At 36.6% G+C, this 25,844-nt stretch overlaps 1 protein-coding gene across 2 annotated transcripts in view; it reads left to right on the top strand.

Annotated features, from left to right (window-relative positions):
- The window catches only part of LOC137261052 (PHD finger protein 21A-like), a 42,550-nt gene that overhangs the window by 837 nt on the left and 15,869 nt on the right, over nt 1–25,844 (top strand). For both annotated transcript variants that reach the window (XM_067798716.1, XM_067798715.1), the window contains exon 3: nt 108–173. In XM_067798716.1, the coding sequence (XP_067654817.1) occupies nt 108–173 (66 nt within the window). The remainder of the gene's footprint in view (nt 1–107; nt 174–25,844) is intronic.

Here is a 25,844-nt window from a genome sequence, read left to right as displayed (position 1 = left end):
ACAAATTATTGATTTTTGTTGTCGAAACTTTTCGTGCGGCCATTTTCTCCAACTCTGTAGTCAGATTTATTATAGCTGACAAGCCAAACGTTTCTCTATTTGTACAGAATCAAGCAATGAAGACTAAGCTCCATGAACTGCAAACAGAGATTATGTCCCTCAGTGAGAAACAAGTGAGTATGGACATGTTTTTCTGGACGTATCACCTTTGTTAGCTGAAGCTGTGCTTGGAAGTTTGGTGACCTACTATGCTAATGCATCAGGAATTTATTGATTTCTGCCTACATCCTTCAGTTTTGTCTTTTCACCAGAGGTGAACTTGTTCAGTGGCATCTTGTTGAGGATTGCTCTTATCCAGCATGCGAACTGGGTTTAAACGTTTCTTAACCTTTTCCTGAAGCTCATTCCAAGATGGAAAATTCTTGGACGGCATTCTGAAGGTTCCATATGTGAAAGTATTTGTAATTTATTCAGTTGGAAACTATTTTCTTATTTTATTTATTCTCACATTTATTTTATTTTTTTACATATGGGATTGATACTGAATGAAATCAACAGTACATTGCCATACTGATAGGTTGTGGCAAAGTTCAGTTTGTAAATTTTATTATTTGTTTGAGTAAGTGCAAATGGCAGGACATTTTCATGATAACATCAACTTTAGGAAATTTTAAAAATATTTCCATAAAATATTACATCACCATCTGGTCATTGTCTTTGAAGTATAAGTGATACTAAATTTAGAAAATAAAAGTGCTTTAAGTAAATATCTATATTTACAGGTTAAGACATGGTTTAGTCCTTTTATATTTTGATGACAAAGATTGTCTTTCTTTCAAACTGCACAAGTTTTGGAAGGGAGAGGAATGGATTGAAAAAAATAAGTACTGTGTTTGCTGATATGGAAACACCAGTCTGGACACCTTTCTTCGAAGAGATGTTTGTGCTATGACAGTCATGAATCAATGTTAATGTAAGATAATCAATTGCTTTGAGGAACAGGGCTCTGGAGTAAATGTTAAATATTTGGGAAAATGTGTATGATACTACATGATGCAACCACACTACCCCAATATACCAAAGAAAAATCATGACAACCTATGAGTTAAACTGTGAACACGGGTTAAAAATGTGAATGTTAAGATCTGAAAGTATTGCTTACAAGTGATTGTGAAGTACTTGACCCGAAGTTTGTAAACAAAACCAATACTATGGCACCAGACATATGAATTGGAAATCAGTGTATTATGAATAATTTAGACCTTTACTTTAAACATTTGAAAAACAAACTGGCAAAGTAATGGAGAATCTTTTTAAATTATATTGCTTATATGAATAATATCTTCAGTAGTACAAAAATGACAATAATTCGTTGACACCAGATAAGATGATAAAGAAGAGGGGTAAAAACATTTTTGAGGGCAGAACTTTCCAGTTTTGTAGTGTTTTCTGATCCTTTATAAGTTGACGTTGCAGATAATGCATATGTCTTTGAGTGTTTTCTGATAGTTCATGTGTGTTTTCATAAATATTGATTTAAGAATAAAACAACATGTACTTGAAAAGTACTAACTACAGTTTGTGATGTTCATGATTATACAGAAATGAGGTACAAAATTTCTGTCATTCATGGCTCATTACCAAAACCTGTTGCACAAGAATGTTCACCTGAAACAGCATGCTTCTTCTATTAGAAATGTATATGCAAAGGCAAAGTTAAGCTTGTTCACTACTAGTCCATTTATGCTCACCTCCAAGAGTGTTTTAATATACACTTTGTGAAATGCAAATACTAAGAAATTTCACTTGAACCATATCTTCAAATCAACTGAAAACCACCACCCCACCAATACAGAGAAAGGTGTGACATAAAGGGGCATAACTCTTCAGTCCTCATTTGTATGTGGAGTTTGTATAGCTTTTTTGCCACTTCATATTCATGAATATTCCACAAATATCGTGGTTGGAGATACCAGAAATTGATTTAGAACAGTGTATGGCAATGTGGAGAATTAAAGCAGGGAACTTTCACACAAAGTTTCATCCTTAGTGATCTGACATTGCTGATCCTTATGTCAAATTTGAATTGGGTTATATTTGGTCAATTTTAATCATATTCATCGACTTTGTTGCATTTTATAACAGAAAAATGGTAATAACCTTTCTTTACCATGTTGCCACCGGCGCAAATGGGCAGCACATGCACAAGTAATGACATAGAAAAAATAACTGATTTGATTACCAATGGTGATAGTAACAGGACCATGCAGTTAGCATCTTGTACATGAGGTTGTTTGCAACATCTGCAAGATGGCACTGCATTCAGACTGTTGCAAGAAGTAAAGGTGCAGTGTTCCCGAGTAGCGTCTGACCCTCTGACAAATCTGGCAGATTAGCCAGGGGTCCGATAGAAATTACCAACCTACCAGCCTCAGTGTCTCTGACTGAACATTTCACTATGTCTTTGTGTGAAGTTGGTAATTGCGGCATGTGACACTTGTTTGGTGTTTAGAAATCTTATGTTTGTTCCATGCCAATTACAAGAAATGTCAGATCTGAAATGTTTGTTTAACTTTATTCTGTGGGTCCTGTGAATTTTCAGTGGGTCAGACAGACATCTGAAACTTACAGGACCCAATGTCCTGGTACTTTGAAACACCATCGTGAACACTGAAGCTGCATTTAATGCCAAACCACAAGCGTAAACACACTGGGGAATTCTAACTTATGTTATATTTAGGATTACATTTCTTTGATAAAGTACTGATTGTACTGGTTTTAGGGGGTTCAGTCCTATCCAGGATGAGAACTTGTACTTGCAGAGTTGGCATCTAATCACCAGACAGCGACCTACCCCATTCAGCCTTCGCTGCTTCTTCAAAATGAAAGTTGACACTTAGTAGAAGTAGTCTCCATCACATACTTTGTGTTCCGTGGGACAAGTGTAAATTGGCAAGGCTTCCATTTTTGATAGATCTTAGTCAAGTTATTGTTCTTCAGATATTCGGTAAATTGAACTGTATCTCTTCATGAATTAAGTTCATTATTAAGGGGTCACTAGAATTAAATGGTTATGAGTATATTTATTAGAGTGTTTTTATTTGCATCTAGTTTGTTTCTTGTCTAAGTGAGATCCACAGAATGGAATATTGCGAAACCACACAGTAGTGAAGCGTGTGTTATTTACCAAGGTCGCCTAGAGCACTGTTATTAGGAATGAGAGACATTGTTTGTGATCTAATACTTTGTTTAGTGACAATTTCATGGGTATGTTTCACTTTAATCAGTTTCATGACAAATTAAAAAAAATTTGTATTATTCAGTAAGTATTCATGTGTAAAGGTCTGATTCTAATTGTCTACAAAGTAATTTAAAAAAGTTTTTTTTTTCCTTTCTCTGTCTGTAAGCGGCTTAAACTACCCATCAACATCATTGTCATTCTAATCAATTAAGACAACATCAAGGTTAAACCTATGAATTTTGTAGGGGTGGGCCATTGCCCCCACCTGGTCAAATTTGGGTGTGCCACAATGATTGATAGAAGGGTCCACTGCCCCACCAAGCTAATTTTAGGTGGGCCCCTTTTAGATTTGAGTGTTTGAAGTTTTCAGCTGAATGTATTTGATTTGCATGTTTATAAACTGTCTCAGTAAGCTTGTAATGTTTTGCAGAGTTATCACTCATGATCATGAACGAAAACCGTAACTGAAAGTTACCAAATGAAAGATGTTTAGAGACACATGCTTACATTGCCTGAACTTATTACAACAACCAGTCAGGAACATTATCGCACATGGATTTAAACAGGTTCATCTAATAGTCTTTTACATGATTGTGGTGAACTGTAATAATATTTATTGCAATATAGTTACTTCGGCTGTACTTGTATTTTTTTGGATGCAATGTTTTCAAATATATTGTGTCCACAGGACACAACCCATATTTCTGTGTGCAGCAATTAATATTTTGATAGGGAAGTGCCACAGAAACACATCCTGGGTTTAACTCTGCGACATGGTGAAGTTAAAGGATTTAAACATATTTTCATCTTTTCAATTACTGTGACAGGTAGACAAGTACTAGAATGATTCAGCAGTCACCATGTTCGGTATAACAAGTTAAATGCTTATAGTTCTGCATCCTCACCTGTCTTTTAAGACACAGATAATTATCTGCCTCCCCACTTGTGGAGTAGTTAGCCATTGACATACATTGATTAAACTATGTGTATTTTCTGAGTTCACATTCCTGATGTTCCCTCACCATCTTTACCTCCTTACCTGTGAAAACCTCCAACAATGGCAATAGTACTCTGCTTCACGAAAGTCTTCAGCCCACACAATTCCAGATTTAACATTTAGATCTTTTGGGTCATATTTATCTCAGAACAAATGTCCAATGGTACTGCAATGAAAGGTTTCCAATTTGAATGTCTCTCCACCATGTTGATGTGCTCTGAGAACATAAAATAGTGTCTCTTGTATTCAAGTCACCATTACAGTTGTGGAGTGACGTTATTGGTATTTATTGCTGATGTCCACTTGTTTTATTTTTGAGAACAATAGATTTTGCTAATCTAGCATTTTTCTAGTCTGCGTAGAACATCAGAAGATTATTCTTCATCAATGTCAATAATGTTGTTTGCTTCTTATCTCCTCTTTTTTGAAGCAACAATGATTGACACCAGTATGAAACACTGCACATTTGAAAACTTACGGAGATAATTTTGCCCAAAAGGTATATTAAGGCTGTCACTCTGTAAAACACAATAGGAATTTAACAAATTTCAAAGTTAATCAAGTTTTGCCAGAAACATTAAACAGATGTACATGCATTCTAGCTTGACAGAAATTTAAATTGGTTTGAGAGATAAAAAATTCCACTACGTGACCAGTGGTGTGTGAAGTGTTACAAAATTACGAGTATTTTAGATCATGAATTATTCATTAATTTTGCTGAAAAAGTTTAGAATACCATTCTAATGATGAAAATATTGAAAATGATGAAATATAATCATTATTTAAACATGTTCATTTCAGTGCCTTAGTGTATAAAGATTGCCATGAAGTCATGATATAGAGCCGAACCATTTTTGTGAAGTCATCCATTTACAGTATTCAGCACTGAAACTTTCAGACATGTTTGGTAAATTCCTTACAAACCGTGTTATACCTCTTTATGTCGCATTATTGCATCATTTTAGGACAATGTGAGTTGAAGTCTTTGTTATGGTTGGTTTTATATTTGTGTAAAGGATTACTGAAACATTTTGTATTGTTTGATGTCTATTAGGGAAGGGATTTTGTAGGTGTGAATACTTTCCTAATGTTTTATCCGTGGGACTGCATTCTTCCATATTGTGCACACATTCCTTCTTGGGCTTTAATATGTTGCCCTATAGAAGGGGCTAATGTGCAGTGGAAAGCTAGATCAGTCTTCACAGAGAAAATGTTACTCCGTACATAAGCTCATGTGCAGTCAAAATCTTGATCTTGTCTTCAAAGAGATTGTTTGTCCATACATGAGCTAATATGCAGTCAAGCCTAGATCTTGTCACCAAGGTGAATGTACAAGAGACAACAAACTTAGTCAATTATACTGGGCAGTTTCCAGTGAACGAAACAAGGCATGATGATTTCCAGATTTGGTTGTAAATATGGAAGGCATTGTTTTGAATGCAGAGATTGAGATCATCATATTTAATGATCTCATAATTTGAACTGTAAATATCTATTGGCTGTATATATTTTTTCCCCCATTATATTTCAAGGTAATTAAATTCTGGGAACTTCTTTTATGTGAAAATAACTCTAAGGATTGAATTTTGTTTTGTTGTGAAATATAATTCATGCAGTGAATAATGAGTTAGTGAGTATGTTTTTACACTGCCATTAGGAATATTCCATCAATATCACAGCAGTGACACCAGAAATGGAATTCCCACATCATACCCATTTAGGGAATTGAACCTGAGTCTTTGACATGGTGAGTGACTGCTTGGACCACAAGGCTACCCCACCATCTCACATCATGCATGAAGTAGTTTGAAGAATCATGTCCTGCTAATGTGATTGTGGAAACATTAGGTTGATACTGAAAAACAGCAAAGATGATTTCTCATGTGAAAGTAGTGCGAAACTGAAATATCAATTTATTGTCGGACAGCGAAGATTCATTTCAAGGCATCACAAGTGTTATAATGATCTGCTCTATGGATGGTGCGTTGTGTCGATTAGTTCACAACCATTTCACAGAAATCTTGGTGAAATTTGATTAGTCAGAAAGCAAAACAAAAATCCAAATGTGCTATGAACCTGGGCATGGTATTTCTGGCATTATATGCTCACGATAATGTCATGAAAACAAAATTAAAACGCATTATGAGCTATATGTATGTATTACAGGACCTCAGTTCTACTCAACTGTACTTTTGTGAAGAAAACATTTGCACTATTCAGAAGACAATAATGGTAGTGTTTTCATCAATCAATCCAAAATCCATGTTTTTCTCGTTTTTATGAAATCGGGAACTGTAAAACAAGAAACAAATCACTAGGATTTTCTTCAATTACTTAAGACTTACAGTGGCCTTTCTCATGTTCACTCAGTATTACATACAATGCAGAGTGTGAACTTGATACGATCTGAGAATGAACCAAGTAAGCTTTTTCTGATAAGCTTTCCTATGAAATACTCATCATACTCTGTTTTGGTTACGATTCTCTCACATATTCTGTGAATAATCTTTTCTTATACAAAATCCTCAGCATACACTTGTTTTGTTATGATTCTGTCACATTTTAAGAATCTAACCATATACCTTCCTGAATTAAATTCATTATTTGTGGTTACTCAGTGCTAAAAATGGAATATTTCAAATGTGTGCTTTCATAAGGATAGATACTAGAAAATGGCAGACAGTACGGGCGCCATGTTATTGTAGCATTGTGACAAAATAATGCTGTGTGTGCATCATGTCATGAAAAAAAACAACAGACAGCGTTTTTGAAAACGAACAGATTTTTTTCCACAGCATCCTTTGTAAAAGCTTACTGGTTTCATTTTTGTGGTTATTTTTAAATTTTTTGTAAGAATGTATTTTGAAGGGTTTTTTTTGCTGGCCATTAACATCTACATGAATGTTCATTGTGTTCTATGTTATTGGGTTCAGAAATAATTGTTGTATTATGTTGTGTGGCCAAAGTGCATATTTTGGCTACTTTTCTCATTTCAAATAAATGCATTTTCACCTTAAGACCTAGTGATAGATGGAGACTGAAAAAAAACAAAACCGTTTCAAGTGTTTTGTTTCCCTCTAAGTACCATGCCTGTTAAAATAATCTGTTTGTTTTAAAATCAGTTAACTTTTTTATGTTGATGTGGTTGGGCAAAAGTGAGTGAATGTTCCAATTTGTCGTAACAGGGTGGACCATTGGTAACCCACCTTGGAATTATCTGGTTGAAAAGTATCTGTGCCTTCAAGCCACTGTCCAATTCACACTGATCACCTCTTTAGGCAATGTCCATTTTGAAATGATACAGATAGTTCACGATTAATAACTCCAAGGGTTGCATTTTGTTATGTTGTGAGATCTACTTCGTGCATGGAATGAGTGTTAGTATGTTTTTATTCCACTTATAGCAATATTCTAGCAGTAGCAATATCACATCGTTAGAATCTAGAAATGCGTTTCACACATAGTACCCAGTGGGGAATCAAACACAGTCTGTGGCATGACAGGCAGACACTTTAACCACAAGATTATGCCACCGCCCCAAAGTGTGATTGAAACTTTGAGTGTTTTCATTGGTAGTTTCGTCTAAGGAAGTAATATGGTTATGCTGAGAGAAATGTCAGAAATAATCAGGCATAAATTTTCTGAAAAGTGAAAGACTGAAAGTATCATTGATGCTAGGAGATGGTAGGTATCTTATATTCCCATCTTGTGATGACCCATTAGTACGTTTTAGCATTTCCTGGCTGTGCCTGAGCTTGTAATTGTTATTCCTGCTTGTTTCATAAATACATTACATGGTGTAATTAACAGAATGCATATTAAGCTTATCCACGCTTGCAGTTGAAAACAGGCCTCAAAGTTTGATTCTATACCAAGAAGCCATATGGCCACAAATACTTTTTTCCAGATGGTAACTGGTAAAATCAATATGTCCAGACAATATTGCTAGTTTGCCGGAAACATTTGAAAGCATTTTAATCAAGTTCCGATTATGATACGCAAGTCCAAAGCATTAGGCTGGGAATGGCATATTAGCCACACATACTTTGTTAGCCATTCTTTGTTTAATTTGATTTTCACAGCAACAAATTTTGAGTTACATGTTCCATATGTTCTCATTTTTATTTGTCTGCTTAGAGTCATTCCAGTCCTCTATATCGTTATTTACTGATGTTGTCATCTTTTCACTCAATTAAAGATAAGAGAGTATTCTGCCTCAATATGAAATGATCTGCATGTGTCAGAAGTTGGTTAACTTGATATATTGCACACAGTCAAGTTACTTAGTATTAGCAACTCTCAGCAGTGCTGCATGGAAATGTTCACTGACACAGACGAGTGTGTGGTTACACAAGTTTCCTTGCGAATCAGAAAAACTGGCCATGGAGAAACTATGTCAGTTATCTATTCCTCTGTCCACAAATGTAAAACAATAAAATCCAGTCCCACTAATAATGTTTTGGAAATTTGCAGTCAGACAAATTTTGTTGAGTTTTGTAACCACTTTAAGGGGAACTTTGAGGCTTAGATCAGGGATCCAGATAAGGGCTGCATCGGCATATGTACGGATAAAAATATGCATGATACGGTAGGGAAAAATGTAGAATAATAGAAAAAATCCTAAAAAATCGCATCCTGGGTGTGGTCGAGACTTACTGGGGTGTATACACGGGAGATATCGAGGATGTTAAATCCATTCAGTACTCTAAATGTACTATTAAGTTTTTCCAGAACTCCTATGTTGAAAAAGTAAGGAATATGTATTCCTGATGTTGAATAATTATCGAGAGCCTTGCTGGAATATGTGCCAGGTCTAAGTTTTGAAGTCATAAAAGTATTTACCATCATTATTTCATCTAAAGAGTTTAATTTTGGTTGGCACAAAGTAAATGAGTTTCACTTTCTTTGACCTTTACCTCGTTTTGTGCTTGTTCTCTGATCTTGCCTTTACATAAAAATGTATGGATAGAGTATTCCTTGGTTTCACATTAATTTCCGACTCACTGTGCGCATGCGCAGAGCGTGTAAAAATATCTACTGGCTAACTTCTGCCTTGGTCGTACGTTTCAAAATAGTGTCAATACACTCAGATTCAAAACAAAATAATTAAATAATAATTATTTACGAGTGACAACTGTTCATAGCTGACAAAATATGTTGATTTGCATATGCTTTTCAGTTATTGATGTCCTATTTTGGTTGCAGCTGCATCAGAAATGTATGTTTTGTTAGTTGTGAGAAAGGGATGTTCGGGAAGAACTGTGGTGGTGAGATGTGTTTATACAAGAACTTATTGGCATAAATTAAGCTATATATTTCACTACTCCCGGTCTTTGGTGCATACAAGTATAAAAATATGTTGTAATCAACATAAAACTAATTTGTTTTGATTTTTTGTTTTCATTAGAGTGTATTTACGCTATCGGTAAACATACTACCAAAGCGGAAGTAAGCTAGTCGATATTTTTACACGCTCTGCGTATGCGCACAGCATTTGGTTTGGAGGAGGACTGTTTTGGGAATCCCTAGTTAAGTTTCAATGACCTGACTATGTTGACCACTTGATACAGTTTGTCGCCCTTTACGACAAGCATCGTCACCTTTTATGACATGCATGGGTTGCCTCACACCGACGCTAAAAACAAATACGCCTATGAAAGTCAAGAATATGTGGCAGGTGTGCAGATTATCACAGTTTCTGAAATTGAAGAAAGTCACTTGGCTCATTTTGTGTTACAGTTTGTGAAAATTATTTAGAAACAGTTTCTCTTTTTTTCTGTAAAATCTTTTCATTTCAGAGATCAGATGTTAGTCGGCTCTGGTCCACAGCTCTTTTTAACATTATGTTGTTCATACCAAATCTGGCTGGTATGATTCTGCTGAAATTTTTCATGAAAAAGAAAAGAATTTGAGGACTGATCATTTAGACTGTAATGATGCATCAAACTATCGATGGATTGCAATTGTCAGTAGTCACCCTTACTAATCAAGTCTACAAAAAGAAATGTATGGCCACGGCACTTGTGTAATATGGTTTGTTTTACACCAGTCAGGCAGTGTCAGTCTAAGAATACTCAATGTGTCAGTTCAACTAGACAGTTCAAAGTATGCACAGGTTGATGTGTGTGGTGAGAATCAGTCATATCCTGCGATTCAAACCCATCTGACCCTGTTGCTACCTAGAATGCTGCTCTATACTCATGAAACTATTACTGGCGTATTGTGACTGGGGCTGACTAGACATGGTCAATTCTTGTGCATAAGCTATTTTCATGGAACATATACCATACAGTGAAGAAGGGTCTGTTGGTGTGATGGACAGTTTTTTCATTAGACTATGTGGCTGAAGCTACCTGGTTAGTGCAGTCAGTGTAGATCAAGGTTCAATATGTGGAAGTCTGACTCTTAGTTGTGAACTTTTCATTTGAATTGCTGAACACACCCAAGAAGAAACCACATTCCGTCAGCATTTTCATTTGATCATGAAAGTCAGGGGCCTTCCCATAAACCTTAAGTTGAGATTTTCTTCCTTTTTTATGAGTCATATTCCCTTTATTTTGGCCAGTGTAGAGTGAAAAGGCAAGCATTTTGTCAGTGTTCTTGGTTTCCATTCTGTCATCGTGTATGGTAGTTCAAATGCATATCATTTGTTGGCAACAGGACAGTCATAGGGGAGTAAACGATACATGAAGATCAAATGTGTTAGTAAAAAGTAGTTCTTATCAATGTCTGTATGGAAGCAAATGCCATGCATTCATGATTGGCAGAAAAGACATTAAACATGGCTGCTGTTAGCATGGTAGAATGTCGCAAGTGTCATACATAACATATTGACACATTTCAAGGTATTTTAGTTGCAGCATGATATGCTATATTTAGTGTACTCTGTTCTCACATCAAGCTTTTTCCATGTTTGATGTGGGCTGGGTAAGATGAGGTTTCATGTGGGCTGGGCAAGAAGAGGTTTGATGTGGGCTGAGTAAGATGAGGTTTCACATTGGCTGGGCAAGTAGAGGTTGATGTGGGCTGGGCAAGGAGAGGTTTCATGTGGGCTGGTAAAGATGAGGCTTCACATTGGCTGGGCAAGTAGAGGTTTCACATGGGCCTGGGCAAGAAGAGGTTTGATGTGGGCAGAGTAAGATGAGGTTTCACATTGGCTGGGCAAGTAGAGGTTGATGTGAACTGCGCAAAAAGAGGTTTCACATGGCTTGTACAAGAAGAGGTTTCACGTGGGCTGGGTAAGATGAGGTTTCAAATGTGGTTCAAAGAGGTTAATGACCTTGATGACTACTCAGTTTGGGGTATTTTATTAATTATTAAGGAAGCACCAGTTTCAAAAATATTAGATGAGGTTTTTCACAAAACGTTATTACTGTTTGAGATTGATCCAGAGCTACAATTGTAACATGAGTGGGCTTACCATGCATCATACCAGCAGGTGAAGGTTGTGATGCCTCAAAGCATCATAAAGTACGGAAGTGGAACACATCGTAGTAACTAGTTTTCCTTTTTAATCAGAAATCTAGTTTTCCTGACACTGTTTTGATTACAGATATGTGATGCACAATCTTTTAGCTTCATAGACTTCAGAGAAGAGAATATGTTGAAAATTAGGTATCTGTCCTACCCTTGATGATAGGGGAAGCATAGTAAATTCTGGTGAATATGTATTCTGTGTTGTGAGAGGCTTTCCTGACGAACATACATTGTTCAGACTATAACCTAGTAAAAGGCACACAGAATTGTTAAAGCAGGCTGATGCATAAGCATCTGTCTCAGGGGTGGTATGACTTACATCACCTTCCTTAGACATTGACCCGTGAAGGTCGCAGGGTAGAAGAGACCTTCAGCAACCCATGACTATGCTTGTTGTAAGAGGCGATTAATGGGATTGGGTGGTCACGCTCTCTACTTGGTTGACACGTCATTGGTTCCCAATTGCGCAGAGCTGCTCATGTTGTTGATCACTGGGTCCAGGCTCGATTATTTGCAGACTGCTGCCATATAGCTGGAATATTGCTGACTGTGGCGTAAAACACTCACTCACTCACTCACTCACTCACTCACTCACTCACTCACTCACTCACTCACTCACTCACTCACTCACTCACTCACTCACTCACTCACTCACTCCTTAGACATCAGGATGATGCACCATGAGAGTAGTGAGTGAAGCACAGTTCACAGTTTTGCTAGAAGGCATATTTGATCAAAAAGGTTAATGTTTGAGAATACAGAAAGCAAGCCTGTATCCCTGAAGTCCCCAGATCCACTTTTTCGTCTTGAGTCACTGATGGTCCAGATGTTGATGCTCAACATTCACAAAAAATGTCACTGGAAATGGGGGTTTGAATTTTGAGCGGTCCACCCAATTTAAGTTGACTGATAGATCGCCATTGTCACATAAGAGCTCCCACACTTGTGAAAGGGATGGTTTGCCTATCTTTACTCTATATGATGAATTTAATTTACTCAGTATTTAAAGTTTGTTGTGCATAAACAGCTCCAACATTGAACCAGGAATACCTGATTTTGTTTTTGGAACGCTCATGTTTGTTGAGGTTTCAGGGTACTGGAAACATTTCCCTGTTGAGTTTGAATTTTATTTCTTCAGTGATGTGTTCGTTTAAAAAAATATTGTTCCAAGCAAAAGGTTTGTTCTGTAATCTGGTGATACTTCATATCTAAACATTTATGAGTGTTGAAAAAATTACAATACTAAATATTATATGTTTTATAAGTTTGCTATGTTTTAGGAGCTAGTCTCCAGATTTAATAGTGAAGTTTATGCACTAATATTTAGATATAAAATATATTTGTAAGAATTCTTATCCAGCCTATCAGGCATTTTCCTGAATGTCATTTGTCTGCATTGCTGCAGGCAGATTGTTAGCATAATGTTCAATTTCCATTAGTTTGTTTAAATAGGATTGGAATAATCCATTCTACACTTGTTCTTTAAACTTAAGTTTGACATGTTCCATCAAGCAGCAGCTGTAAAGTGGGAACTTCTTTTAGCTTCACTCGCAGCATACAGTCAAGCAGTTTGCAATCAAGAAAAGGTCCTCGCCAAATATATTTGGTTTCTAAGATTGGTAGCATACTATGGAATCACTGTTTCAGTACCATGCACCTCCTCAGGTATGTCCTCATAGTCAGCAGTGTGCACAAATAGTGTCACAGATAGTGTCTGACTGCATGTCTTACAAAGACTTTGAAGTTGTGACACGTTACCCTTGTTTGTTGTTTATAAATTTGTTCATAATTTCAGTGCCAATTCTAAGAAATGTTAACTTGGAAATGTGTTTCATTTTTTGGGTCCTGTGAGTGATTGAGTTAAGTTTTAAGCTGCACTCAGCAATATTCCAGCTATATGGTGGCTGTCTGTAAATAATTGAGTCAGGACCAGACAATCCAGTGATCAACAGCATGAGCATCAATCTGCACAATGGGGAACCGTTGACATGTATCAGCCAAGTCAGTGAGCCTGATCAATTTAGTTCAATCTCACGACGAGCATAGTTGCCTTTCATGGCAAGCGTTTGGTTGCTGAAGGCCTATTTTACCCCTGACCTTCATGGTTACTGTGAAGTTTCAATGGGTAAGACAGACAACTTACAGGACCCAATGTCCTGTTTCTTTGAAGCACCATTCGTGAACACTGGGTTACAAGAGTTAACTTCAGAATTAGTATCATGTAAAGAGTCAGTGAGATTAGTTTATGCCATATTCTGCAACATTCCAGTATATAGCCATGGTCTGTAACTAATGTGGACGAGACAATCCAGTGATTAACATTATGAGTTTTGATCTGAGCAATTGGGATGCATTGTCAACCTAGTCAATGAGTTTGACCACCTGATACTGTCAGTTTCCTATTGTGACAAACATGGGTTTCTGAAGATCAATTCTAGCCCAGATCTTGCAAAGAAAATGACTCGGCGTATGTGTATATTTAGACTTGTACAACTCTGAATGCACAAGTTTTGAGCATATTGAGAGTTTATATTGTTCACACCTAAAATAACACAGATGACTAAACAGATAACTCTTGTTTTTTCAGTTCAGTTCATAAAAAGGGTGTAAGTGACAAAAGAATTATGTCTGATGTTTTATAATGGCATTTTTAAACCAAAAATAGCTGCCAGGATGATTGTTTACAGTTAGTGCTTGTCAACATGGCAAGCAGGGACAGCTACTGTTGCAGAATACTGGACATAGTTTGTCACATTCCTTTTTTTTGTGACAGGATTAATCAGTGAGTGTGTTGCCGATGATCAGTACAACAAACACATTGTTTGTATACATGGTGTTCACTGTTATAGTCAAAAAGCGGACCGATGAATTGTAATGTAACTCACTCAATGAAACCCTGATCATAATCTAAACATCATACCAACTCTGTGAGGTTTTTGCTGAATTTTTGTCCAAATAATAAAAAAGTTGTTTAATAAACTGTCATTAAAGTATTGACTCGGTTCACTGTTTATTACGAGAGAGGAGTGCAGAGAACGGCAAAGCCAGGTGTTTGAGAAACATGTGCACAAGTGTCCAGAAATTCATTAATCTGTGCTGTGCTGTCTCCATGCTTTCTCGCACACCTGGCTGTCCCTTTCTCTGCACTCCTCCCTTGTAACAAATAGTGAACTGTGTCAGTATTTTAATGATAGCTTGTTAAACAACTTTCTTATTTTAAGGAAAAATATTCTGCAAAAACCTCACAGAGTTGATGTGATGTTCTGCATATGAACAGCGATTCATTGAGTATGTTGTGCTTATTAGTTTTCGAGCTAGACTGCAATTCATTGGTTTGATTTTGAGCCTAACAGACTGTAAATAAATCACGAACTTTTATATAATAATAGTTTCAAGCCCTAGAAATTTGTGATCAATGGTATTAGTTTTGAAAGTTGCTTGGCTTTCTTGTTCAGTGCACAGTTAAAGTTAATGCTCACTTAAGTTTTTGGGTAGGTTACTTATTTGCTGTTTTGCACATTTTGGAAGCAAAATTTTAGCAGGCTGAAGAGTACTGATCACGTCAAATGTGATACTGAAAGATTTCCTCTATGTCAGTGACATCCTGGCATGCTCTGTAACAGGGATGGATGAATAAAATGCTTTAAAAAAAAGAAAAGAAAGAAAAAATTAGTTTATTGTATAGACCCTGAAACGAATCATTGTAGGTCTTGCAACTCAAGAATGTGTGGCAAGTCTAGATATCCCCAGTTTCAGGCTGAAAATGAAGAAAGTCTCTGGGCTCCTTAATTTGAGTTTTTCCCCAGTTAAATGTGTTCATTTCAGAGACTAGCTGTCAGTCTATAAAAACTTAATCAAATCACTTAAGGTGAACGAACACACAGGAGACAAAACTTGGTAACTGAAAAGGTGAAATTTGCTGAAAGATCATTTTACTGATGTTACATGTAAGAAAGTAGTGAGAACAATGTTGAAGAAAATGTTAAGTCGTTTTAATAGTGGTAATTACAAACTTTCATCCAGAAACAATGAATACTTTTTACAGCAAGATAGTGTAATAATGTGATTGACTTTTGTATGTTATAAGAACAGATTTGTTGACATTGAGTTTCCAATGTGCTTTGCTCACAGTAATATCTTTTGTGTTTAAATAATTAATCAATTGTCATTGCATGTATGTGTAATCTCATGTTATGAGATTATGTTCATTTACAGTAACTGAGGTCTCACATAATTTGCACAGTGTTGAAAAGGAATCATTAATATCTCAGAGTCCCATGTTATTACCATGGTAACCTCATGCTGAATTTTATACTCAGGTGCCACTAAATGCAAATATTTGACTACAAATTTCAAGACCTTAGCTGAGGAGGCATGTGAACAATGTTAAATACACTTTCTTGAAAACTGAAGAGCAGGAAATTCATTAAAGGATGTTGCAGTGTGGAGGGGATAGGGAGGTGTGATGTATTGGATGTTACGTCCAGTAGTTTCATGTTATTGTAGCTGCTACACATTCTAGTCATGTTATTGTAGTTCCAGTCATGTTATTGTAGGTGAATGAGTGTATGATGATGCAGTTATGGCAATACCTTGTCAGCAGAAACTTTAGATACATTTGACATCGGCCTGTAAATAATAGGCTGTTTTGTTACAGAAATACATTCCAGCATGTTTGAGGCAGATGCCATTTATCATATCCAAACTTCTTTGTGTGCATTGATGTGGCACCTGTCTTTCTATCTGATGTTTTTTCAACTTGAGACAAGTGCATTACAAAAATCAGTAGAGATGCTTAACCTTGTAGTTACTTAATCAATGGGTCGGCAACCCTTGTCGTAGTGGGCCTTGATTGTCATCTTCATTATCAAAACATGTTATAGAAATGAGATCAATCATTTTCTGACTGCTGGCATTCAGTGTAAAGAGAAATGTTTTGCTGCCATTTGACACTATTTCAGCTGTTTATGCAAACAATGCTATTCATGCTGAACCTTTTTAAGTTGGTCAGCTCCTTACAAGGCCAACTGAAGTGTCCTGGGAGTCCACTGTAGAAGTGCTGCTGCAGCCAGCAGCCCCTTCCTGATATGTGGATGCTGTCCTGCACTGATATGGAAGTGAGGCTGTGTGGGTGACCGGACATGATAGACGATGAGTTCTAGTTGTAGCTGATTCAGGCATATTGTACACTGATAACACAGCAAAAGGGTTGACCGGCTACCAAAACTCCTAACTGTATCTTGCCACTGGTTCACTTGTTGAGGGTGGAGTAGTAAGTGTTCCTGAAACTAATGTAACCCAACACCCCTGATTGAAAGGAACATGTTACCATAGTAACTGAAGTATTCTTCCAAGTTAATAATGTCATCCTGATTCATTCATGACATAGACTGCCTGACTGGTGTACTCAGGAGTTGAGCTGCACAAGTGGCTGCTCACCTTGGCTGATTGTCCTGTGTGATTGGTAATGTCAGCCTTGCCATGTATATGGAAAGTCAGGAAAGTAGATATAGAAAAAGACCAATATTGACGGTGAAAGTTTGATGGAGATAATGAATTATTCATGATGACTGAAACAGTTGATTTGTGTGTGTGAGTGTGTCTGTGTGTGTGTGTGTGTGTGTGAGAGAGAGAGAGAGAGAGAGAGAGAGCTAGAGAGAGAGCATATATCTCTCTGTATGATAAGGTGTCATGTTCCTTCACTAGAAAGCACAAATTACTGTGGGTGGGGTGAGGCAATATTGTGTTATGTGCAGACCCTTGCCAGTTATATTCAGACACTGGATGTTATTTCCATAGCTGTACATGTTAATTTTGTGTAGCACTAGTAATTTTCATGAATGAAATTTTTGTAAGATCCAAGTCAAATTTTGTACATTTGTGAGGAATCATCTTACTGAAGTCACATAATTTCTGTTTAACTTTCTGTTGCTTATTTATCAAATGGCAACAAGTTGATGAACATACTCATAGTGCCAAGAACTCCTTTATCATGGCGGCTTTTGGATTGTGCATTGTGGAACCATATGTAAGCTGATAAATGTGATTTCATAAGTTAAATAATGGTCAGAAAACTAAACTGAAATTTTGTGTTCAGAGCAGTGATAATTTCACATTTGCCAGTCAGATTTGACAAAGACACATCCTGAACTCACTTCATAAAAATTACTTATTGTACGGCAAATAACTTCTAAGTCTTTGGAAATTATGTCAAGTGTCTGATCATATAACAGGCTGGAGTCTGTACATAAAAGGGGTTTTACTCGTTATAGGGAGCTGCTTTTTCAAAAGACAGGATCTGCCCCAAAATGACCAATAGCTATAAACTTGATCAAGAAGGACTTAAGTACAGAAGTAATATTTTGTCATGCATCTGAAAGAAATATACAAATTCTGAAGGAGGTACTTTTTCAACACATGTGAAGTCTTGTACTTTTGGCGTTGTACAAGAGTAGAAAAATGGAGCTGGTGTAAATTTTTCTGTTTATCTTTACTCCATTTTGAAGTCATGGGTTCAGAAATATGTTGAAAAACCACTTGCCACAGAGCAAGTGTCTTCACGAAAGTAACTTGTCCTGACTAATTTTCCACTTGCCCTGATTTTATGACACAATGCTTGATGTTAATGTTTACTGGGCTATGTATGAAAGATAGAGTTGTGACGATACGCCCATACCACGATACGATACATATCACGATACTGGTAGTCAGATACATACGATACGATACATATCACGATATTTTGTCCTTGTAGACAGAAAAATACAAGTACTGGAAATAATGTGCTGTTATGTTATCATGTCAGGGAAGGTATTCTTCTCCCAAGAAAAATATAACATGTCATCATGAAAGACATTTTATTAAAAATGTTTAGCATGTGTCAGTAAAGTAGTGTTTTCCCCCAAGAATGGAACAGCAGGGATCAACATTGGCACAACTGGCTTTTTTGCACAGATAACAAAATAAATTTGTGAAAATTATCTCAGTTGGAGCATGTCCATGGCAATATTTGCCACGAAAATCTAAATAGAAGGAGAGACAGTGTTTTCGTAGACTGTTAAGTATGTAAGTATCGTGTTGAATCAATACACGGCAATCGTATCGATGTATCGTATCGTGCAGCTCTTGAATCGCGATAACTTGCGTATTGATTAATCGTCACAACTCTAATGAAAGAGTGATAATTTCACTCTCTGTAAGCTCTACTTTATTATTATTGCAAAGTTTAATAGCTTCATTCTAAGCAGAAATGAGATGAAATCCAAGATTATTTGCAGTTTGAAACCATAAGTGGAAATTATTAAGTAGTCCACGGACAAATAATGTACCATTATTTGATTGCCCGAAAGGAAAACTGACGATGGGATTTTTGCACCCCTGTAAAGAGGTAAGAATGATTTCATCACACACACAGCTAATGGTTAGAAATACAAAGGACAATAGGATAATCCAAAAGGATACATGTATGTACAACACAACATATACAATAACAGTACAAAGGCTCTCCAGTCACTGTCACTGATTGACTCTACCTCCTATGATTTTTTATTTTTTTGTCACCTCACTGATTGACAGTGTCTCTTAAAGTATGCAGTGCTACTGTATTGTACATGGTGACCATTTTGTTTAGATGTGTAGCTAAAGTGCCATTTGAAGTGCTCCTTTACAGCACTTGGTGGCAGTCAACATCATCGCCAGTGTTACATGGACAGTTCATGGATGAAGCCTGCGAAGCCTCTCAACCATGACATCGTGGACAGCAAGACTTACTACTCATTTCTCAGTCCTCTGTCTCACAGTCCCTGAACCACATTATTTTCCCTACAGCCAAGCCCTCTCTACAATGCTGAAATTCTAATTGAAACAAATCAAGATTTTCTTGGGTTCAGGATCTCTGGTATCCCTGGGGCTCCTTTTTAATTTGAATAAGTTTGTTATCCCCAAACATGCATTTAGCGCAAGCGGGGGATGTAGTATTAGGCCACCTCCATCATGCTGTGTGTACGAATTGGAATATCTTATATTATATTATCTTATAATTCATATTTGGTACCTAGCCTTGGTTCATCATAGTGAGAGACAGGTCTCAGTCATGGTGACCTTTACCTTCATTTCAAGGTCAAAAGGGGACTAACCTGTTACCCTTGTCTGCGAGATATCTCAAGAACCATTCCCAGAATTTTGTTCATATTCAACACTGAAGTTATTCTATGGAGAATGCAGGGCCCAGTTAGGTTTGATGACCTTTACTTAATTTTCAAGGTTATGGTGACACTTTGAAGATTTCAGCATGTTAAGCTCCATGTTAAGCCTGTCAGTGAGATACCTCAAGATCCGTTATCTGGATTTTCTTCACATTTTACATCAAGCTTCATCTAGGAAAGTTGCAGGGCCTTGTAGATTTTGGTGACCTTCACTTAATGTTCAAGGTCACAGAGACACTTCGATGATTTCAGCATGTTAAGCTGCATGCTTTGGCTTGTCAACACAATATCTCAAGAACTGGTCCCCTGATTTTCTAATTCATCACCAAGCTTCATCTTGGGAAGGCACATTTAACTTCATCTTATCTTAAACTACTACTATCATTTTCATTACTTTTTAGGTTTAATTAGATAATTTGCAGTGGGGGATTATATCACGTTAATAACAATGCTTGTTTCGATCAAAATTATTTATTCAGAGACTAAGCATTAGTTTCATTCTCTGCCTTGTATTCCTTGCTTCTTACCATGTTGCAGACTGTGATGATAGAACAAAAAGGTGGCATATTTGGAGCACTTAAGCTATGGGACACTCAGCTTGCTGGTACACTGACAATGAGATCATGTGTCTTTAAATGCTGTAGGCTGATTTAATGTATCCACATCAAAGTAACATGAACTTTTGTAAACATGGCATATTATTTGTAAAATCATACCTATTTAACAGTGTTTGAGAAGAATAAGACACAATATTATGGATGTCCACTTCTTCTGCGTTGTATACAGGTTTCTGGGCTTTTCCTTGCCCCTTCATCAGGTGAATGGCAACTAACATATATACAGGATATATATATATACTAGTAATGTACATGAAGCCAGGGTGATTTTATAACCTGTATGCACAATAATGGTTTATGAAATGAGCTGAATAAATATACAAAAAAAAAACACTTACAAGATATTCAGCTATGGGGTTGTTACAGTAGATTTTGTGCTTATTGTTATACATGCTTAAAAGAAAGAAAGAATGCGTTATTGCCATTTATTTGATGCTTAATGCTGTTGCATGTTTGCATGTACTTACGTTTTTTAAAACATACTTCAATAGGTATGAATGCAGTATTTAAGTAGTACAGCAAACATGGCCTTCGCCTCAGAGTTTCACTGAAACTTGTATTGAAAGAGTTAATGATAAAAAATTGTTCAATGTATTAGGTTGATGTGACAGAGTGGCTAGCACTCCAATAATTAACTCAAAGTTTGTAGATGAACTCAGAACATGTTTCTGTTCCCATCTCACACTGAAGGTTTCCTGGTTTTCCATCAGAAGAAATCATCTTCATAATATTGTTCCTCCAGATTTGAATGAGCAAAGACCTGGCGACAGTTTAGAATCACTGGGTCAGGTATAAGCTCAAGCAAATCATGAAGGTTGCATGTAAATTTTTAATTCTCTATAAGTTAACTTTCATTTGGTTTACATAAAAGTGAGGAAAATTTACGTTTTTTCTGAAAAGATGCATGGGTAAAAACATCACCATGTTTTAAGAAGACAACACATACATCCTGCCTTGGTTTAGAAAGCAAAACACTTGCACAGAATGATCTGTTTGGAAGTCAAACTTGATATGTGGATATGTGTAATGTCAGGAAATTATTCATCAAAAGTATGTCATATTCACACTGAAATTCAAACTGAAAAGCAGGTGAATTATGTGAAAGGAAAGTGCATGTAAAGGAGTAAGACTGAAGAGCTGAGTAGGGGAAGTGCCTGTATACTGGTGTACCAGTACTGTGATGCATGTACTGCATGTCGTCGGCGTTGTCCTCGGCCACCACCGTGTATTGATTACCTTGAGAAGATGGCCACACAGGAGTAGCAGCAGTAGCTTCCGTAGGCCTGTCCTACCATCATGAATCACACTGATCATTAGGTACAGACACAGCTCTCTATCACATACTGCCATTGTCAGGCCAACTCAACATAAGGCTGCTCCATGGCTCCAAGCGCAGATCATCATGCATAGGTGTCATATTACAACACTCACTCCGCTGGGAAGGTGTCACATGGTTTGCAGTAGTTCACAGACTTTCAGTACTCTTTATCAACTTCATCAAGAAGGTTACATGGAGACCTTAGAACTGTTTCAATAACTTGGTTAGTCCATGCATTCAAGGGTGATTTTTTTTATAGCAGATCGGAAGTTAAAGAGTAATCTAAGGAAACTTGATAATACATATGAATAAATAAAACTGCAGAAGATGGGAATAACACAATCCTGTTTTAGCACAATGGCATCTGGCTCACAAGCAAGGTAATCCTTATTTCATTGTCACCACTGAGTGTAAATGACAAGATCATGCAGTCACTTTGGTTGTGTTTTCAGATCAATAAGTCTCATGCAGGTAATCACCGACTGTCAAACCAGAAATCATACCTGTATATTATTCAGAGATGCCAACCTCTATGATTTTATCTCAGTCGCTACGAATTTTAACTTCAAACTATGCCAATATGATTCCAGTAGAAATTCTATGAAATATGAATAAAATGCATTACAATTTGGATATATAGACAAAAATATATATTTTCAATAATGAAATATATTTTCGGACTTCACATACCTTCCATTCATCAAACTTAATGACATTTGAACTGGAATGACTGCAAGTAACAAACTTAATTTTTGGCGAAGCTGATTCCTATACCTTTGTGATTTGACACATTTAGTTCCCGCGGAAATTAATTAACCATGTGACAGTAATGTCATTCATTTTTTCTCGGAATCCATCATGATTTTGTTTATTTAGTTGACTACTAATTTTATGGTCAAACTACTAATTTTGAAACTTAAAACTACTATTTGCAACACTTCGGGGTAGGCATCTCTGATTATACTCCATTTAAATCCATGTGTTGGTTCATGCTGTTCATTAGTTGAAATTTGTTTTGACTATTTAAGTATATATACATCATGAGGATGTTCATGTGTATATTTTCATTGAATTACTCCTGGGAATATCATTCATGGCCTTTAAACTGTGTATTATATACACAAGTATCTGCATGCATGTTGCAGTGTAGTAATGATGTTGACACACTGCTGTGTCTAGGGCCATTTGAGAGGCACTATACACATATGAACCTTATCAATAGCCAGGTTCTGTCAGTACGTTCCTGCTGTGCCTTTGTGACTCACAAAATGGAGGGGATGTTTCCAAGTATCTGTTGCGTCCATCCTCACAATTGTTTACATGTGAATGAAATATTTCCATAGCCCAGCTACACAAATGCACACAGTTGTGTATGTTCAGCTTGAAGTGTAATAGTACATCCAAATGATTTTTCATCTAACCTATGTCATAAATCTTGGCCTGTTTATTTGACATGATGTTACTTTATTAGTCACTGTAGGTTTATTGACTATGCACAGTTTTGTCTGCAATAGAAATCGAGGGTCCTTTTCATAGACCTGAAGTTGATAAGTCCAGATTTTGGGTTCTGTAATTCTAATACCAAGGAAACCCTACCCAAGATATTTTGATTTGGAGTGAAGTGCATGGACCTCATCATCCTTCCTAATTTCAAACACTGTTGATGTTAGCAAAGTGAAATGATTTGCTGCTTGTTTGAAATGTATATTCCACATGCTGGTTATACTGACCATTTCTTGTAAACAGATAATCATCTAAACGCTGGCCAGCTCTACAGTCAGCGAATGGTAGCTGTACATGTTATGTATCTGGGTCTCATGTTTTAGCTCTCATAGATTGTAGACACTTGTGACAGATTATCATCCATCATCATCATCATCATCATTATCCATATATACTACCTCTTTATTTGGCTTCTTTCACAAGCATGCAATATTGAGAATCTGCTGGAGGTATGATCTCCACAGAGTGGAATTGAAGAGATATGAATATTTAAGTAACTTTCCAAATGAAGACTTTTGAACTACTATTGATGACAGTCATGAAAATGTGTATTATGGAAATACTTGGAGTGTTGATGAACGTTAACCAATAGGTGTTTGTCTTTATTAGATGTTTTTGTGTAATGGAATGACCTGTGAAGATCAGGGTAGAATGGGTCTTCAACAACCCATGCTTGCCACTAAATGCGCCTGTACTTGTTGTAAGAGGTGACTAATGGGATTGGGTGGTCAGACTTGCTGACTTGGTCATTGGTTTCCAATTGCGTAGATTGATGCTCATACTTTTGATCACTGCATTGTATCATCCAGATTTGATTATTTACTACCGGACGCCATATAGCTGGAATATTGTTGAATGGAGCATAAAACTAAACTTCACTCACTCACTCACTCACTCACTCACTCACTCACTCACTCACTCACTCACTCACTCACTCACTCACTCACTTTCATTCACTCACTCACTCACTTATGTAACCGAATTGGATTGGCACCACAGCCTAGCTGGTCAGATAACAATTTGCCCGTGGTAGGCAACATTTTGTACATTAGTTGCAGCATACAATGTAGGCGTATCTTTATGTAATAAAGAGTAAGCAGGAGCAAGAGGACTACATTACCAAATGGAAAATAAAAGGCAGAAATGGAGTATAACTACTGTTCAGTGTTCCCATTGATTTACTGTACATTATTGTGTGTGGCATGCCTGTGCCAGACAGTCCAGTGATCAACAGCATGAGCATTGATCTATGCAATTGGGCTACAATGACGTGTCAACAAAGTCAGCAAGTCTGACCAACCAATCTTGTTAGTTGGTTCTTAAGAAAAGCAAAACAAATTCTAAGCCCGATCTTCACTGGCCCATTAACACTTACTTGTGGAGGTTCATTTATAGATGGACATTTTATCTTTGAAGTGCTTTTTGCATTTTGCAGAATCCCAGCTTGGGGCATTTTTCATGTTGAGTATTTCACAATAGTAGATCAACTTTGTTGCTTGTTGAATAGTTACGTTACTACACAATGATTCTGACAGGGATTGTTCTAAACATTGTACTCAATCACATTCTTATTAAGCAAAGAGTTGGGTAGGTTGTTGGCATTGGCAATGTCATGGCATTGTTGGAATGAAAAATGCCAAAATTTATCTGAATAAAAACTCTCAAATTAGAGTTTTGTGGAGTTTTAAATTAGAGTTTGGTAGAGCTTTAAGTCTCAAGTTAATGGTAGTGTCAATCAGTGACTGGTTTTCATGAAAGCATTCTCCTTCTATACTGTTTCCTTGATGTCACACCTATGGAATCTAGCCTTTGATAATTACTGTACTCTAAACAATCTCAGAACAATATAGTTTCTGATAAATTTGGTCATTGTGCTTATTTATGCTGTTGATCACTGGATTATATAGCTAAACCATATAGCTTTAACATTGCTGAGTGCAATGATGAAACAACAAACCAATCAACCACGTAATTTCTCAACTGTTTTATGTTGATTCTTTTGTGAAGCTATTGTCATGTTAACTTCAGTTACAACAAATGTTGGTGTTGCATTTTTCCATGGTGCAATAATGTTAAAACAATTCAAATTATACAAAGGTAAACACAGACATCCATAATTCAGATGTGCTAATAGTTGCATTAACCTTGCAAAGTTGCAGAACTCGCTACTTGCACTTACATTGTGTGAAGAGTTTTGTTATGATAGTTTTTAATGAATGTTATGTGTATTATTGAGATACAATATCCACAAGACTGTTCAATTCCAAATCCTCCAGTTTGCCTTTGTGCACCTTGTGCAAGTTTCTGAAATAATCCAGGCCTTTGTGTATTCTCATTTACATCCAAAACACTCATTAAGATTGATATTGCTTCTTTTCTCATCCATGATTGATCATTAATCAATCAATGATCAATCTTAAATTTTCAACTGTATCCCAACAGCTGTTGCTTGTTGTTGAGCAGTCTTGGCTCCTTGTTAATTAACTAC

Source organism: Haliotis asinina, chromosome 14 (assembly GCF_037392515.1).
Source record: "Haliotis asinina isolate JCU_RB_2024 chromosome 14, JCU_Hal_asi_v2, whole genome shotgun sequence".
Taxonomy (NCBI): Eukaryota; Metazoa; Mollusca; class Gastropoda; order Lepetellida; family Haliotidae; genus Haliotis; species Haliotis asinina.
The sequence above is the reverse complement of the archived record's forward strand: the minus strand, read 5'-3'. Positions and strand labels throughout refer to the sequence as shown.